This window comes from Notechis scutatus, chromosome 5 (genome assembly GCF_049901735.1).
Source record: "Notechis scutatus isolate UNSWTSFEM ecotype Mainland chromosome 5, rNotScu1.2, whole genome shotgun sequence".
NCBI classification, from domain to species: domain Eukaryota; kingdom Metazoa; phylum Chordata; class Lepidosauria; order Squamata; family Elapidae; genus Notechis; species Notechis scutatus.
The window spans coordinates 7658698-7675812 of NC_142013.1; the positions used below are offsets into that span (position 1 = coordinate 7658698).

The 17115-nt window shown below is 42.6% G+C and overlaps 1 protein-coding gene across 19 annotated transcripts in view; it reads right to left on the reverse strand.

Moving 5' to 3' along the window:
- The window catches only part of DLG2 (discs large MAGUK scaffold protein 2), a 1023659-nt gene that overhangs the window by 354727 nt on the left and 651817 nt on the right, over positions 1 to 17115 (reverse strand). For 2 of the 19 annotated variants that reach the window (XM_087966073.1, XM_087966071.1), the window contains exon 1: positions 16029 to 16114. The exons of the other annotated variants lie outside the window; for them this stretch is intronic. In XM_087966073.1, the coding sequence (XP_087822199.1) occupies positions 16029 to 16106 (78 nt within the window). In that variant the 5' untranslated portion in view covers positions 16107 to 16114. Of the gene's footprint in view, positions 1 to 16028; positions 16115 to 17115 lie in introns of those variants that run through there. 19 annotated transcript variants of the gene reach the window in all.

The following is a 17115-nucleotide window of genomic DNA, read 5'->3' on the forward strand; positions in this document are numbered from 1 at the left end:
AAGATGTTTTCCAAATGTCATGTTCTTTTTTTCCTTGCTATTTTGCTTTGTTTAAACTGTGAGCAAAAAATTTTTTTTTTAATTAAGTTGCTGGGGAGAACATAACATGAGCTTTGGTAAGGGAAAGCATCGTGCTACCCATGGGTACGCCTGGCCTGCTAAGTTTGCTCTTCCAACGAGTTTTCACGCCACCAGTGCCTGGCCAGGTCAAAGAGGAAAAATGTTCATTTGATTTCTTGGGGATTCAAGATCTTGCCATAGAGGCAAACAGGGAAAAGTTATTCATAGAAGAGAATAGTTGTAGTCAGGGTTGAACTGTGAGCTTAGTGGTTTTCTTGCAGACATTTCATTTCCAAACTAGGGAACAACAACAGTGATACAATGGAGTGGGGTGTCTGGGGAGGAGGAGGAGGAGGAGGAGGAGGAGGACTGTAGTCTTTGGTGCTTTCTGAGTTTGGTTACTTTCTTGCAGACATTTCATTACCCAACTAAGTAATATCATCAGTGCTAGGAGGGAGTGGAGGAGGAGGAGGAGGAGGAGGAGGAGGAGGAGGACAACGATGACTGTGGGGTCTTTAACACTCTCCAAATCTTGTTATTTTCTTGGAAACATTTCATTACCCAACTAGGGAACATCATCAGTGTTAGATTTGGGATAGTAAGGTGAGTGGAAAGGAAGAGAAGGAGGGCGAAGGAGAAGGAGGAGGCGGAGGAGAACTGTGGGGTTTTTGGTGCTCTCTGAACCTAGTTGTTTGCTTGCAGACATTACATTACCCAACTGGGTAACATTATCACACCGACATTTCTGATGCTGTTACCGAGATGGGTAATGAAACGTCCGCCAGAAAACCACCAAGCTCAGAGAACACCAAGGACCCTACAGGGAAGGGACTTTGCTGATTCCTCTGATACTATACAAGATAAAAGAATCAGGAACTGTTTATTGAGGATAATCCTAGGAAAACTCATGGCTTGTTTTTCAATAACAGAAGAACTTAACCCCAGGCAAACACACAGGGCTTCCTAGCCATGGGTTCCTCCTAGCTGGAGAACTCCGGTAGGATCTTCATCACTGGACCTCAAAAGCCAAGAAACTCTAAAAAAAAAAAAAAAATGCCAAATCTTTGGTGAAAATGAATTTTGACTGTGGCCCAATAAAAATGCCGAGGTCCATGAAAGCCTAATTTAGAAACCGTCAAGACGCAGAAAGAGAGCTGAGTAGCTGCTTAGGACTCTGCTGTTGGCTGTAGATGATGACACCGAAGTCAGCCTGGAATTTAGCAATCAAAACTGACAAGATGACCTTAGCGAGATCTATATGATGAGGATACTTTCATTATTCATTGCAGGAAGCAGGAGCCTGAAGGGATGGTTTATGTAACTTCCTGAGGAAGATTAACTCCTGAAAGGGGAAAAATAATGACCAGCAATGGAACCTCCCCCATTGTACAACCAAAAACACCTTATTGTTCTTAAAGTCTTGTCCTGCTGCTTTAACAGCTACATCTCAGATGTGTAAAGTTTGCCAACAGGTCCTCCATTATTCCACCATTCCCCCAGATCATCAGAAAAATATATATATTTAAAAGTCCTCCCTTCTAATGCACTTTGGGATAGTATCTGAGCTTGGTCGTTTTCTTGCTGACATTCCATTACCGGGGTGGGCTTCAAAAATATTGTCTGGTTGCTGGGTGGGCGTGGCCTAGTTGGCCTCCTGCACCATGATGGGGGGGCATTTTTGTCCTCCCCAGGCTCCGGAGGCTTTCTTGGAGGCGGGGGAGTGGCAAAATGGCCTCCCCAGGCTCCGGAGGCTCTCTGAAAGCCAGAAACAGGCCCATTTTCGGCCTTCTTGAACTTCTGGGAGGCCCGTTTTTCACCCTCCCTGAGCTTCCACACGCACCCTGCACTTACCTGCATCCAAAATGAGCCATGTGGTGACTCCTGGGAGGGGTGGGGCACAGTGGACCAGGCCAGGCAGGAGTGGGATTTGGGGGTTCTCCGAACTGCACAGAATCTTAGCTAGAGGATCTCCCAAACCAAAGGTGGTATTCAGCAGGTTCTGAGCAGTTCTGGAGAACTGGTAGCAGAAATGTTGAGTACCACCTCTGACTGGAGATTTTACACTATCCTTCCCCTTCCAAGCCCACCAAGCCACAACCACAGAATCGGTAGTAAAAAAAAATTGAATCCCACCACTGTCCCGAACCCCTGCGAACCCCCAGCAGCCCACCTCTGCCCATTACCCAACTAGGTAACATCATCAGTCTACAAGGGAGTGTGGTTTCTTCTCTGTTTACATACAAATGGGTTGCCTTGTCAGTGTTGGTGGGAGTGTTCTTTGATTAGGCTGCTATCGATTGAATTGTATTCAGAGTTTTGCAGCGTTAATTCAGCGCCAGAAAAATAAACACAGATGGCTGATGCTTCATTTGATGTCTTTATAAGCACAATAAGTAAATTTTACAATACCAGTTGTAGATTTCTCCAACATGGAGCAAACATGAAGCAGACATGTTACAGGTTCAGAGCAGAACAGCAACTCAGGAGCTCAGAAACAGACATCAGTTTCACTTTAGTTCAGCAGGCCAGCATTATACACAGCAGAGGAGAGATGCAGTTTCATTTTCAACAGACAGACTCAGAGCTCAACATAGCTTCAGAGCTGCAGAGCTTAATATAGAGCCACGCCTAGGCTACTTCTAGTTTCAGTTTCCAGCCTAGGCTACTTCTAGTTTCAGTTTCCAAAACAGTCCTCATTGGCTGACTTAGTTGCTATGCCTATTCATTGGCTGACCTTGTTATCAAGCTCTATTCCAGTTCATGAATATACTCTGACAAATTGCTACTTTCTTAATTTGGGCATTGTTTACTGCTTGATTGTTAGGCTAGTAAACAACCCAACATCCTGCTTTCATAGCTTATTTAATATGTCATGTTTTCGACGAGTGATGATTTACCACAAGAATTGAACTCACTTCAGCTATAGCAGGGCTATCAAACTCCCGGCCCGTAGGCCAGATGTGTCACATGCTGGCCACACCCACACCTGGTTTAGCGAAGGGGGAAAAAAGTCCCAATACGTCACGTGATGCCGCCGTGACAACATGACTTGACACCAGGGGTGGGATTCTACCAGTTCGCACCTATTCACTAGAACCAGTTGTTAACATTCTAAGCAGTTCGGAGAACCGGTTGTTAGAAGTAATTACTGGCCTAATCCTGTAAGGAAGGCAGGAAGGAAATATTCTGGTGTTGCTTACAGAAACTGCCTCTCCGTTAACCCTTATTACATTCTTGGCAGGACTAGACTTCCTGTCTCAGGAACTTCTCTGGAGTTCCCTCCTTTGCTGGTACTTTGCTTGTGTGGAGTGACCATTCAAAGTTACGATGGCACTGAAAAAAGTGACTTATGATCTTTTTTCACACTTACGACTGTTGTAGCATCCCCACAGTCATGAGAGGCCAGGCGAGTCAATGTCTGGAATACTCTACCGACTCTGTAGTTTCTTCCCCAAACCCCAAAAACTTTAACCTTAGACTGTCTACTATTGACCTCACCCCTTTCCTAAGAGGTCTGTAGGGGCGTGCATAAAGCGCACCAACGTGCCTACCGTCCCTGTCCTATTGTTTCTCCTATTCTTTTATTTTTCTTATATGTAACCATTTCATGTATTCACAACTATGTATACATTTATACTTATTATCTTGTAAACAATTGACAAATCAAAATAAATAAAAAAAAAATAAAAAATAAAAAATAAATAAAAATAAAAATAAATGTGAGTGATATTGAGTTGGGCACGCCCAGCCAATAACATGACCAAGCCACGTCCATCCAGTCAAATGACCACCAAGCCATGCCCACCAACTAAGCCACGCCCACAGAACAGGTTGTTTAAAAAATTGAATCCCACCCCTATACCATTTCAAACAAATGGTTGTCCAATCTCTTCTTGAAAACCTCCAGCAATGAAGCACCCACAACTTCTGAAGGCAAGTTGTTCCAATGATTAATTGTTCTGTCTGTCAGGAAATTTCTCCTTAGTTCTCGGTTGCTTCTCTCCTTGATTAGTTTCCATCCAGCTTCTTGTCCTGCCTTCAGGGGCCTTGGAGAATAGCTCGATCCCTTCTTCTTTGTGGCAACTCCTCAAATATTGGAACACTGCTAGGTGAGAAACTTAGAGCTGGAAGAGGTCATTTTGAACCCCCTGCCCCACGAAGCAAGTTAAATTAAAATTTCAGATCCCTCTACTTCAACAGATTGCATGATAGGAAATCAACCATCTGACTGGGTTACCTTTAGTTGCAGACTGCACAAAGTCTGTTGCATCTCTACATGTAAACATCACATTCATTGTGGCTTTCTGAATTGTAGAAAATAGGCATATCCTTGCTATGGTGGTGCCCCATAAATACAAGGAAGAAAAAGAAGCTTCTAATGGCTGAATGGTCTCCCTGTTGTTGTTACTGCATTATGCAGCCCAGGGAATAAATCCACAAGACTTGCAACTCAGCTTGGAGGATCTCCTTTGCATACAAAACACCTCATGTTAAGTTCCAGGCATCTCCAGGTAAGACTAGGAATGGAAGATTCCATATATTCCTCTTAATTATTGACACGCTCTTCTCTTCCTCCTTCCTTTCTTTGCGTCATATAAAAGTGGATGAACAGTGGCATTACCAATGTCTCGTGAAAGCAAAGTCCAAATAGAGTTAACATAATGGATACTTATATCACAAATTAATTATATGTAAGAGGAAGGGGAATATACATGGAATTTCTCTCTGTCTCTCCATGGATGCTGTGCCTATGTGTTTGTGTATTACTCTCTGTCTCTCAACACACACACACACACACACACACACACACACACACACACACACACACACACGGAGGGAAGGAGGGAGGGAGAGGGAGAGGGAGAAAGGGAGAGAAATGAAATTGCTGGAACAGCCTTCCAGATAAATATTTGCTCGCAGGTGTAAGCAGACTGGTGATCATAGATCTATTCTTTGTATGTATGTATGTATGTAGGTAAGTATGTGTTCTAATCCCGGGTGACCTTGGGCCTGTCACTTTGTCTGGCAAATAGCAAATCACTTCTGAAATCTTGCCAAGAAAACTGCAGGGACCAATCACCAAAAAGTGAGTAAAAGATCCATATGTACATTGTGCACACATCACACATATCACGCACACACACACACACCCCTTAACTAGACTGTGGCACATCATCAGAAGCCACACAGAAATAGGGAGATGTTCCCATTGGTGCGTGTGTTGTTTGACTTCAGGCAAATGATTTCAGGCTTAATTTCCAAGCCAGCATTGGCGGATTGCTGGCAGATTGTTGGCCAAGTACCCCCATCAAGTCCTCAGTAGTTCTTTCTGGTGGGCTGAGCAACAGAAAATGGAATTGGTGTTAACAGAAGAGTTGGAAGGGACCTTGGAGGTCTTCTAGTCCAATCTCTTTGCTCAGCGAGAAGCCTATATTCCATTCCAGACAAATGGTTGTCCAATCTCTTTTTAAAAACTTCCAGTGCTGGAGCATTTCTGGAGGCAACTTGTTCCGTTGATTAATTGTTCTTACTGTCAGGAAATTCCTCCTTAGTTCTACATTGCTTCTCTCCTTGATTAATGTCCATCCATTGCTTCTTGTTCTGCCTTCAGGTTCTTTGGCAAAGAGGTTGACCCTCTCTTCTTCGTGGCAACCCCTGAGATATTGGAAGGCTGCTATCGTATCACCCTTAGTCCTTCTTTTTATTAAACTGGTCATATTCAGTTCCTGCAACCGTTCTTCATACGTTTTTGCCTCTGGTCCCCTGTTGGTTATCTTCTCCAAATCGGCCAAGGGCTTCTGCTTTCTGAATTATTCTCATCCCCTTGTAAATTATCTGTATATCCGTATGGACCATGAGAAGCTTATGTCTTGAAATAATAGATAATGATGCAGAGATGATGGCTGTTTTAACACAGTAATAACACAAGCTATTCTCTCTTCTGTGTCTGCCATTACGTGGGTTCCTCACATCGTTCAAATGTTATGGGGAAGAAAAAAAGAAAACCTAACTTAACAAGTTTGACTGGTTGATTGTTATTTATCCTGGCCTCTAGACCTCTTCAGAATATACTGTTTGGTTAATATTGTCCTCGTAAAAAAAAAAAATGCTTGGAAGAATATAGGTCTCAAGAGCTATATGAGGCTAGAGTTATTGTATCAGAGTCAGAGCTGCTAAGGATTTATACATATTCAAGCATACTTGCTTTACAACACTTCCATTTTGACCGGATCCCAAATAATCAAAATTACATTCCCATTCATTGCAGAGAGTACCATCTCCTCCTGCTGAATTTCTTCTCCCCATCATTAAATGCACAATTGATACTACCAGCAAAAGCACATGAAAACCCCGAGTGGTAAAGATTATCATTCAGAGAGAAAATGAATGGCTATCGATGGACAAGATCTCTACAGGAAAATAACGGAACGTTTTAAGCAGCTATGTTTCCTCAGACAACACGTTTCTTTCCTATACGAAGCTATGGGTTGCTATGGGTTGTATTCAAACAGCCAACCCATTTTGTAATAGCAGTCTTGAGTCCTTGCAAAGGTTTAATTCGCAGAATGCTGTCAGTTAGGCATATGTGCAGCTGTACATGAGTCATTTATTCTAGATGCTACCTTCTAGAATAAATTTTTTTGGATCCCATCTTCGAAAGTCTTCCAGAAGTCTATCTTCTTTTAGAATGCCATCTTCTAGAACTCTATCTTCAAAAGTCATCTAGAATTCTAACTTCAAGAGTTTGCTAGAATTCTATCTTCTTTAAGAATGTCGTCTTCTATAATTCTACCTTCAAGTCTTCCAGAATTCTATCTTCCATGGTCGTCTAGACTTCTATCTTCCAAGGTCTTCTAGAATTCTATCTTCCAGTGTCATCTAGAATTCTATCTTCAAATGTCATCTAGAATTCTATCTTTCAGCGTCTTCTAGAATGCTATCTTCCAGGGTCTTCTAGAATTCCATCTTCAAGGCCTTCTAGAGTTCTAACTTCAAGAATCCTAGAATTCTATCTTCCAGGGTCATCTAGAACATTATTTTCCAGGGTCATTTCGAATGCAATCTTCTAGAGTCTTCTAGAATTCTATTTCCAAGAGTCTTCCAGAATTCTATCTTCTGGACTCTTCTACAATTTTATCTTTTAGAACTGAGATTTTATCTTCATGGAATAAAATTAGCAGGTAACCAACCAATTGCTACATTTCCATATACACTCATCAAGCAGTCATCAAAAGGATGCTATGGTTGATCTTTTAATCAATCTTATTCTTGATGTTTTAGAATTCTTGATGTGCAGTGTAATTTCTTTCTCAGTTATCTGTCCTTCTTATAACCTAACGGATCACGTTGAAGTGTTACCATTTCCTATTTGAATAAAAATGTCCGTACACTGAATTACTGTATAATTTTTAGAGTGGAAAAAAAATAGCATCCGCTTCCTTCCTGCGTATTTTCAACCTGTCAGCACATCCCTCCTTTAAGTTCCTTCAAAATAAAATGCTTGCTCTTCAGCTGCTTTTCATTACACAATTTTTTTTTTTTTAAGTCATGCCTTATCTTGAATGTCCCACCCTTGAAATTGCCTTGCGATTAGCCTTGTGATTTATCAGCATCCTGCTTCAAAACCTATCTCAGCCTTGGGAACCACAACAATTCAGTGAGTGTGTGAATGAAACACTGGGAGATCCAGGCCTGAAAGCTGTGATAAGATGCAAGACAAGACTTTACCTTAACAAGATAAGATGAAGATTCTTAATGTATGTTGAAATGGCTTGTGGCTTTTATGTCATTGCAAGCTGCTGACTCATGACCAGTTTCGCTAGCCATAATGGATCATAAAAACTTCAAAACGATGGCATATTAGCCAATTTTGTCTCTCCGTACTATAACTATAAATTTGGCTTTCTTCCCTTTTCCTCAGGTGCCCTTCTTTTCCATAGTTGCCCTTTCATTATCAATCTCCAATGTTCAATATCGTTTTGGCAGCTATTCCCCTTGGACAATGTTCCCAGCCCAGCCTGATATTCTCAAGCTGTCCTGATAGTAACTGTGAGAGGGATCTTGGAGTCCTAGTGGATGACTATTTAAATATGAGCCAGCAGGGTGCTGCAGCCACCAAACAAGCCAAAGTAGTCCTAGGTCAATTAACAGAGAGATAGAATCAAGATCATATGAAGGGTTAGTACCACTTTGTATAATAGCAATATTGCAGCCCTCTCTAAGCGGCTTACAGAGTCAGCGTATTGCCTTCAAATGATCTGGGTCCTCATTTGACCAACTTTGGAAAGATGGAAGGCTGAAGGTTGATTTAGCCTTCCATCCTTCCAAGGTCAGTAAAATGAGGACCCAGATTGTTGGCGGTGAGAGGCTGACTCTGTAAACTGCTTAGAGAGAGCTATAAAGTACTGAGAAGTGGTATATAAGTCTAAGTCCTTTGGGGAAGGAAGGGAGGGAGGAAGGAAGGAAGGAGCCTTGGTGGTACAGTGGTTAGAATGCAATATTGCAGCCTGCTGACTGCCTGCAGTTCGATCCTGACCGTCTCAACGTTGACTTAACCTTCCATCCTTCTGAGGTGGGTAAAATGAGGACCCAGATTGTTGGGGGCAATAATCTGACCCTGTAAACCGCTTAGAGAGGGATGTAAAGCACTGTGAAGTGGTTTATAAGTTTAAGTGCTATTTCTATAGCTGTCTGTCTGTCTGTCTGTCTGTCTGTCTGTCTATCTATCTATCTATCTATCTATCTATCTATCTATCTATCTATCTACCTACCTACCTATCTATCCATCCATCCATCCATCCATCCATCCATCCATCCATCCATCCATCTATCTATCATCAGGAGCCCTGGTGGCACGGTAGTTAGAAAGCAATATTGCAAGCTAACTCTGCCCACTGCCAGCAGTTCGATCCTGACTGGCTCAAGGTTGACTCAGCCTTCCATCCTTCCAAAGTCGGTAAAATGAGGACCCAGATCATTTGGGGGCAATTATGTATATAAATGAGTACGTATGAATGGGAACAGTAGGACAGGGACAGTAGACAGTTTAAGGTTAAAGTTTTGGGGGTTTGAGGATATAACAACAGAGTCAGGTTGTGAGTTCCAGGCACTGACCACTCTGTTGCTGAAATCATATTTTCTGCAATCGAGTTTGGAGTGGATTACTTCGAGTTCGTATTTATTGTTTGCCTGTGTATTATTGCAGTTGAAGCTGAAGTAGTAATTGACAGGTAGGACGTTGAAGCAGACAATTTTGTGTACTAAGCTTAGGCCAGACCATAAGAGGCGTAGTTCTAAGCTGTCAATGTCCAAAATTTCAAGCTTGGTGGCATAAGGTATTCTATTGCAAGCTGAGGAGTGGAGTACTCTTCTCATGAAATATCTCTAGACTCGTTCAATTGTTTTAATGTCCGTTATACAGTGTGGAGTCCAGGCAGATGAGCTGTATTCAAGAATTGGTCTGACAAAGGTTTTGAATATGATATGATGATTTTGCATATGATAGCAGACTTCCAATATCTAAGGAGCTGCTACAAAGAAGAAGGAATCAATCTATACTCCAAAGCAGTGGTCGCCAACCACCAGCCCGGGGACCACTGGTGGTCTGCGAGAAAATTTTGGTGGTCCGCAGAGAAATGTCACCTCAAAGCACCCTCCCAAAGCAATTAATCCAGGCTGCATGGGAACACAAGGCTGTGCCACCACATGGCCCGTGGGAACACAAGGCTTGCATTGCTTGCACTGCGAACAACACGAGGTAGTGAGGGGACGGGGGAAAGGGCAGAGGGGGGGAATTTGCCCCACTTGCCCCACGTGCCTGGCCTGGCGACCGGGCTGCTTCTTTCTGCTTCTTTCTTCTTCTGCATTTGGCTGCATGCAAGGAAAGCAGAAAAACTCTTTCTTTCTCTCCCCCAAACTGTGCCAGAAATGAGTCTTTGGGACCCTGCAAGGCCTCCTGCTCCAAGAGGTTGTGTCAACACGACAAGTCTCATAAAAACTCATTTCTTTTTGGGGGAGAGAAAGAAAGACTTCTGCTGCTTCTGCTGCTTTCCTTGCATGAAGCCAAAAGTCTCTCTCTCTCTCTCTCTCTCCCTTTCTCCCTCCCTCCCTCCCTCTCTCTCTCTCTCTCCCTGAGAATGGAGCTGGAGACGCTTAGAGCAATCCCAAATAAAGAATGATTGGTCAGTAGGAAAACGGGATGGGGAATTTTCCTGCAGACTTTTTTTGGGATTTTCCCAGGGTCTCTGGTCCGCGGAATTTAAAATTATGAGTTTGATGGTCTCTGAGGTCCAAAAGGTTGGCAACCCCCTGGCTTATTTCATGCCCTGAGAGAGAACAAGAGAGAATGAGTCTTGGTCTTCTTCTATGGGACATATTTTTAATTAAGCATTGGTCTTCTCAACTTGTGGCTACACACACTTAAGAAGTTGATCATTTGTCTGGGATTCCTTAAGTTAGATTCCTGGCTGAGCAGTGGTTTGGAGGGTGATTTACATAAATGGATCCTGCCAACTCTATGATCTTGTGTTTTTAGAGTTCTGAATTCAGACTTCCTAAATGCAGAGATCTTTTAGCTATCTTCTCATTATCTTATTTATTTGTTTGTTTATTTATTATTTGTATTATCTTTTATTCTTATTTTCGAATTATCTTCTAACCTTTATCACAGAAAACTGGGAATACTTGTCTCTTATGATGCATGAAGCCCAATGGACAGACAAGAAAGAGTAGAGTAGAGTAGGGTAGGGTAGGGTAGGGTAGGGTAGGGTAGGGTAGGGCAGGGCAGAGCAGAGCAGAGCAGAACCGAATAACAGAAATGGAAGGGACCTTGGAGGTAAGAATTAGAACAGAACAGAAAGAATAGAATAGAATAGAATAGAATAGAATAGAATAGAATAGAATAGAATAGAATAGAATAGAATAGAATAGAACAGAACAGAACAGAACAGAATAGAATAGAATAGAATAGAATAACTTTATTGTCACTTTGAATGTACACTAATTGCCATACATTAAAACTACTTTGATCTGCATCTGATAGATCACACATCCAATATCATCCCTTTCCCAACAGCTATAAAGATTTCTTTTTTTTCCTTACAAAAAGTACAAGCGACTCACATTGCTTGTTCAAAGCGGGCACACACCCCGAATAACAGTCCCACCAAACAGATCCCAACGTTCTGAGATTCAAATCCAGTGAAAGAAAATTTCTCTTCTATCTGGTCATACAAAATAGTAAAAGTTTCTAATCTAAAAGTTAACACTTTTCTGGAACTGTCAAGATGCTTTTAGCATTATTTTGAGTTCATGGATTTTATTTATTTATTTATTTTTGCATTTCCCCACCCCACCCTGTCGTGTGGAATATCTTCAAGGATAGATCGCAAAAGCTTCTGATTTTTCAATCAACTGAAAAACTAAGAATGATGTAAAAAAGCCAGAAGACTCGGAATGGCCTGGCAAGATCTTATGCTGGTATATAAGCCTCCCCCCTCCCCCTGGGATTTTTAAACTGACATAAAACCCTTTGCTGGCCATATTTTTTGTATATATTACCTCGGTGTTGGGTGTTTTGTTCCAGACATGATCTGAATTTCAAAAGCCAACTCTTTTTGTCCTCCAATCTCTTTATAGGACATAAAAAACACAGAAGCCAAGGACATTTTTTTTCCAAAATGGGCTGAGGGGAGTAAAAAAAGAACCTCATTTTCCTTGGATTTGCTAACTATAAATCCGCGAGCTCTCGCATAGTTCATGTGGCAACGACGGCGTTCCGTATTTCATGTTGAAATGTCGGCGGGCAGAATGCAGGTGAATCGGATGCCATCGAGAGGGAGTTTGTAAAGGGCTTCCTGTCAAATAGTCATAATTTTATCCTCTTTCATCTCCTCCTTTTCACTCCTCCCTTTCCTCTGAACACACCTTGTCACAAAGCTTTTCAGCAGATGTGGAAACGTTTACTGGGAGTGGGGGCAGGTTTGGTGGTGTGTGTGTGTTTGTGTGCGCGTTTGTGTGTGTGTGTGAGAGAGAGAGAGAGAGAGAGAGAGAGGAAAAGAAAGAGAGAGCAGCAAATGAAAACCAGATTGCAATGGGGACTCTCTCTAGAAAGAGCTTCGTATAATGTTTGCACGTGGGCGTGGTAGGGTGAAAAAAAAATATACACTCAGTTCCATGCCAAGGGTGGGCAGCATTTTTTACACAATGAATCATTATATTCAAATAGAAGATTGAATATCCACGGGCATGGCTCTGGAGAACGTGTTTTTTAAAAAATGGATAAAAATACAAAGGCGGTGGATGGAAAGAAAGAAGAGATTTCTTTCCTTTTCTCATTTTCTTTTTGCAATACAACTTTGGGGCCATTTAATGAAATGGTTCCCCAATCGGCTGGGCCCAAGGGACTTTATACACTGCAAAAGTTTCTTTAGAGATTGTATTGCTGCATGATGTTGGCTTGTCTGCTTGTTTGAAGTTTAAAAAAAAAAAAGGAGGGATTGAACCCCTCATCAAGGAAAGGGGCTTTATTTAAAGTTGAACCCCAGATGACCAGTAGAATGACATGTTGCTCCTAATAAATCTGCATTCTTTTGAAGCTTGGCTCTACGCTCATGATTTAATTAGGGCAATTGCCAATCCTGACAGCTAGACTTTGGAAGAAGAGATTGGACAAGCATTTGTCTGAAACGGCATAGGGTCTCCTGCCTGAAAAGGGGGTTGGACTAGAAGACCTCCAAGGTCCCTTCCAATTCTGTTGTTCTATTCTATTCTATTCTATTCTATTCTATTCTATTCTATTCTATTCTATTCTACTCTACTCTACTCTATTCTTATTCTATTCTATTCTTATTCTATTCTATTGGGAATCCAGATTCATTAACAACCATGTGACTAACTTAACAACTGCAGGGATTCACTTAACATATGTGGCAAGAAAGGTCATAAAATGGGGAAATCCAATACCTTCCAACTCTGTCATTCTGTTACCTTCCATGACTGGCATCATCAAGATCTGATGAGCAGCTGCTGGCCAGGGTCAACAATACTAGGGGTGATGCAGAAATGATCTGACTTCATATAAATCAGCTTTTGAGATACCTAAATCACATTTCTAAGACCAGGGGTGGTAAAGACCAGTTGATGCCTATCGCAGAGTGGCTCGTATTTCTAGCAAGCACAAAGGTATCTCCAGTTCTGATCGGAACAAGAATGCTGGATATGGTGATCTTGGGTTGCCATCAGAGTTTTTAAAGGGGCTTGCTTGCCATTGAAGGAGCAGGGCACTGAGATTGCTAAGAACTTCTCTGAACACATAAATAAACAAAAAGTTAGTGTGTATTGGTTTGATGCTGCACCTGATGGCCTTAGGAAGCTACTCTGAAGTCCTGGAAAGAGGATATGATCACTAAGCATACTAACTCCAGGGGCAGGGAGAGAGAAAGAGGGAGGGAAAGAGGGACAGTGAGGGAGAAAGATAAAGAGGAGGAGGAAGAGGAGGAGGAAGAAGAAGAGGAAGAAGAGGAAGAAGAAGGAGAAGGAGAAGGAGAAGAAAGAGAAGACAGAGAGATGAAAATAGAGAAGACAGTGAAAAACAGCTGAAGCCCTGGACTGAATACAGATATAGTCCTCAACTTACAATACTTCATTTAGTGACCATTAGAAGTTACATGACTTAGGACCATTTTTCACACACTTGTGACTGTTGTGTCATCCCCCCTGGTCGCATGATCAAAATCAGACGCTTGGCAACTGATTCGTATTTATGACGGTTTGCAGCGTCCCGGGGTCATGGGATCACGTTTTGCAACTTTCTGATGGGCGAAGTCACTTAGGGAGCCAGGTTCACGTAACAACCATGTTCAGCGGCTCCCTCAACAAACCGTGGCACGAAAAGTCGAAAAAACGGGGCAAAACTCTATTAAACACCTGTCTCACTCAGCAACAGAAATTTCTCGGCTCAGCTGTGGTTCGAGGGGTGTCTGTATTTTGCTTGCAGCTTTCTATAGCAGAAACTCAGATCCCAACCCTTTTCCATATACGGGTTAGCAGCTTCGGGGCCTGATTTACAGAATGCTCAGTTGGCCTTCTAAAAGGCCAGGGAAGGCCTAAATAACTGTAAAAGGTAAAGGTAAAGTTTCCCCTTGCATATCCGTGCTAGTCGATTCAGGCGCTAGGGGGCGGTGCTCATCTCCATTATAAAGCCGCCAAGAGCCAGCGCTGTCCAAAGATGTCTCCATGGTCATGGAGCCAGCATGACTAAAACACCAAAGGCACATGGAACATTGTTACCTTCCCACCAAAGTGGTCCCTATTTTTCTACTTGCATTTTCACGTGCTTTCGAACTGCTAGTTGGCAGAAGCTGGGACAAGCAACGGGAGCTCACTCTGTTACGCGGTGTTAGGGATTCGAACCGCCGAACTGCCGACCTTTCTGATCGACAAGCTCAGCGTCTTAGACACTGAGCCACTGCGTCCCTATATAAATATATATAAATAACTGTAGACCAGATCCATTACCCAACCCCAAAAGGAGAGCAACGAACTAAAGCAGCGTTGGTAAGATAATTACTTTCAGAAGAGAATACGGGTAGCTCTGGTTTGAACTGTGCCGTCCCTGACAACAAACCCTACTCCCTTCTAGCACTGATGTTGCTACCTAGTTGGGTAAGGAGACGTCTGCAAGAAAACAGCGAGGTTCAGAGAACATCAAGAATTCCACCCTACTACTTCTTTCCTTCTAACAAACACAGCAAATCCCTTGCAGTGGATGGGACTCCAGCAATAACAGGGACCATCCATGGCTCTACATTTCCATCCTTTCCCATCAGACCCCTAAGCCAACACTTGGGAGTTTTCCATCCTTTCCCATCAGACCCCTAAGCCAACACTTGGGAGTTTTCCATCCTTTCCCATCAGACCCCTAAGCCAACACTTGGGAGTTTTTGAAAACCATGATTTTCACCCCACACACACACTCCTAAAAAGCACCCTTAGTTGGCAGCAACACTAGGAGAGGTGGCAAAGCGCATGGACCTCTTTTCCATGCTGATGGTGATATATATATATATATATATATATATATATATATATATATATATATATATATATATATATATATATATATATATATATATATATATATATTTACCCCACTCCTCCTTCCTTTTCTTATCCCCCTGGGCTCTGGAGACCAATTCTAAAAGCGCGGCAACATTGTTCTTATCACGCAGAGGCTCCCAGCAAAACCCCTTCTGCTATGCCTGATCGCTTAAAATGGCTCGTTTCGGGATGAAGCTCATTCGGGAGGAGAAGAAAGGACGGTGCTGCATTGCCAAAAAAAAATAAAATCAAAAAATCAAATATGACCCAATGGTTAGATGAGAGCGATTCATGCTTAAGTTCCTGAGCAGCAGGCTAGTTAACGGTCCTTTAAAATAATAAATAAATAAATAAATACAAGGGTTTACTGAACTGCACACACACACACACACACACACACACACACACACACACACGCCAGCCAGCATGATGTTGAGGGTAACAAATAATAGCTGGAGACTCTCCACATGGCTTTCACGGACTTACTGCATTGAGGCGTTTGGGATTGGTGCATCTACGGGAACCTTGTTCATTCATCATCAAACTCGCAAACATGCCTTCTCTGAAAAAGTACCAGAGGTGTTTAAGCTGCCCTGGTAGCACAGCCACTGCAACAAGTTGACAAGCTCAGACCGATGAGAGATTCCCAGCCATTTCTTACCCCAAACACAAAGGCTGTGTTTTTTTTTTTTTTTTGCAAGAAAGAACAAGGAAAAGAGACCCACCACCACACTAAAAAAACAGGTGAGTTCACTCCAATTTAACCAGAACCATTGCAAGAAGTAGGAAAGGAAAGCATCTCTTCTCTCACTCCTCTCCCCCCACCTCCCAAGCCCACCCACCCCCAACACACACACACACACACATACCTTCTCTGCCTTTGCTTTCCTGGCATTGTGGACAAACCGGCGTCCCAGCTTCTTGGCGTACCAGATTGAAGCAAACATCACCAAGCAGCAGCTTTCCACCAGCAGGCTTTCAAAATCAACGCGTCCCCTCCAAAAAAAACCCGGGCAATAAAACTTCCGCAGAAGCTCAAGAAGCGATTGTGAGAAAACTGGCTCACAAATGTCTTTTCCACGGTGGTGGTGTGTCCCCTGCTTTTGTCTGCTCTTGCTTTTTTTATTTTTTTTTTCAGGGGGGTGGGGGGGTGGGGAATAGGATTTGAGTTGTTGGAGAGCCAAAGGGGCAGGGGGTAGGGGAGGAGGATCTCAGACAGACCAAGAGCTGGCAGGTGTATTTACGTCCTGTCCGCAGGAGGTCTTGAGGTGAAGAAGCATCTTTGCATCCAGCTCACATCTCCTCTGCTAAATGCCGGTCTGACGTTTCTGGAGGAGTGACACCATCAACTACATGTGTGAGTGTGTGTGTTTGTGTGTGTGTGTGTGTGTGTGTGTGTGTGTGTGTGTGTTGGTAGGGAATAAAAGGGGCTGCAGTCTGCTCACTGGCAGAGCAGAGAGCTCACCTCCTTGCCTCGCTGGCTGGCTGAAATTTAACTCCTAGCTTCTGAGCTGGCAGCTCTGTGGTGGAACTCCAAAAACAGGAGAAAGAGAAAGCAGAGGTACGTGAGATGAATGACGTACAAGACCCTTATTTTTATTCATTTCTATTTGAATAATATAGTCAAGGGGGAGGAATTACTCACACCTGAGGTGAGCTCTGGGTTAAATTCCCTATCCTGTTATATCCCCTATCATCACTCCCAAAGCATCTCAAGCTAATTCTGCTCAAGTTTCCTTCCTTCTCCTTAAAGAAATATGTTTATTTCTGCTTGGCTTCCAACAGATTATTTTACTTCCTTGAGGAAGAGAGAAAGATAAGGATGGGTGTGTGAATGGAACAAATGTAGAGCAAGCAGTGGGAATTGGGCAGAATGAATAGAATAGAGTAGAGTAGAGTAGAGTAGAGTAGAGTAGAGTAGAGTAGAATAGAATAGAATAGAATAGAATAGAATAG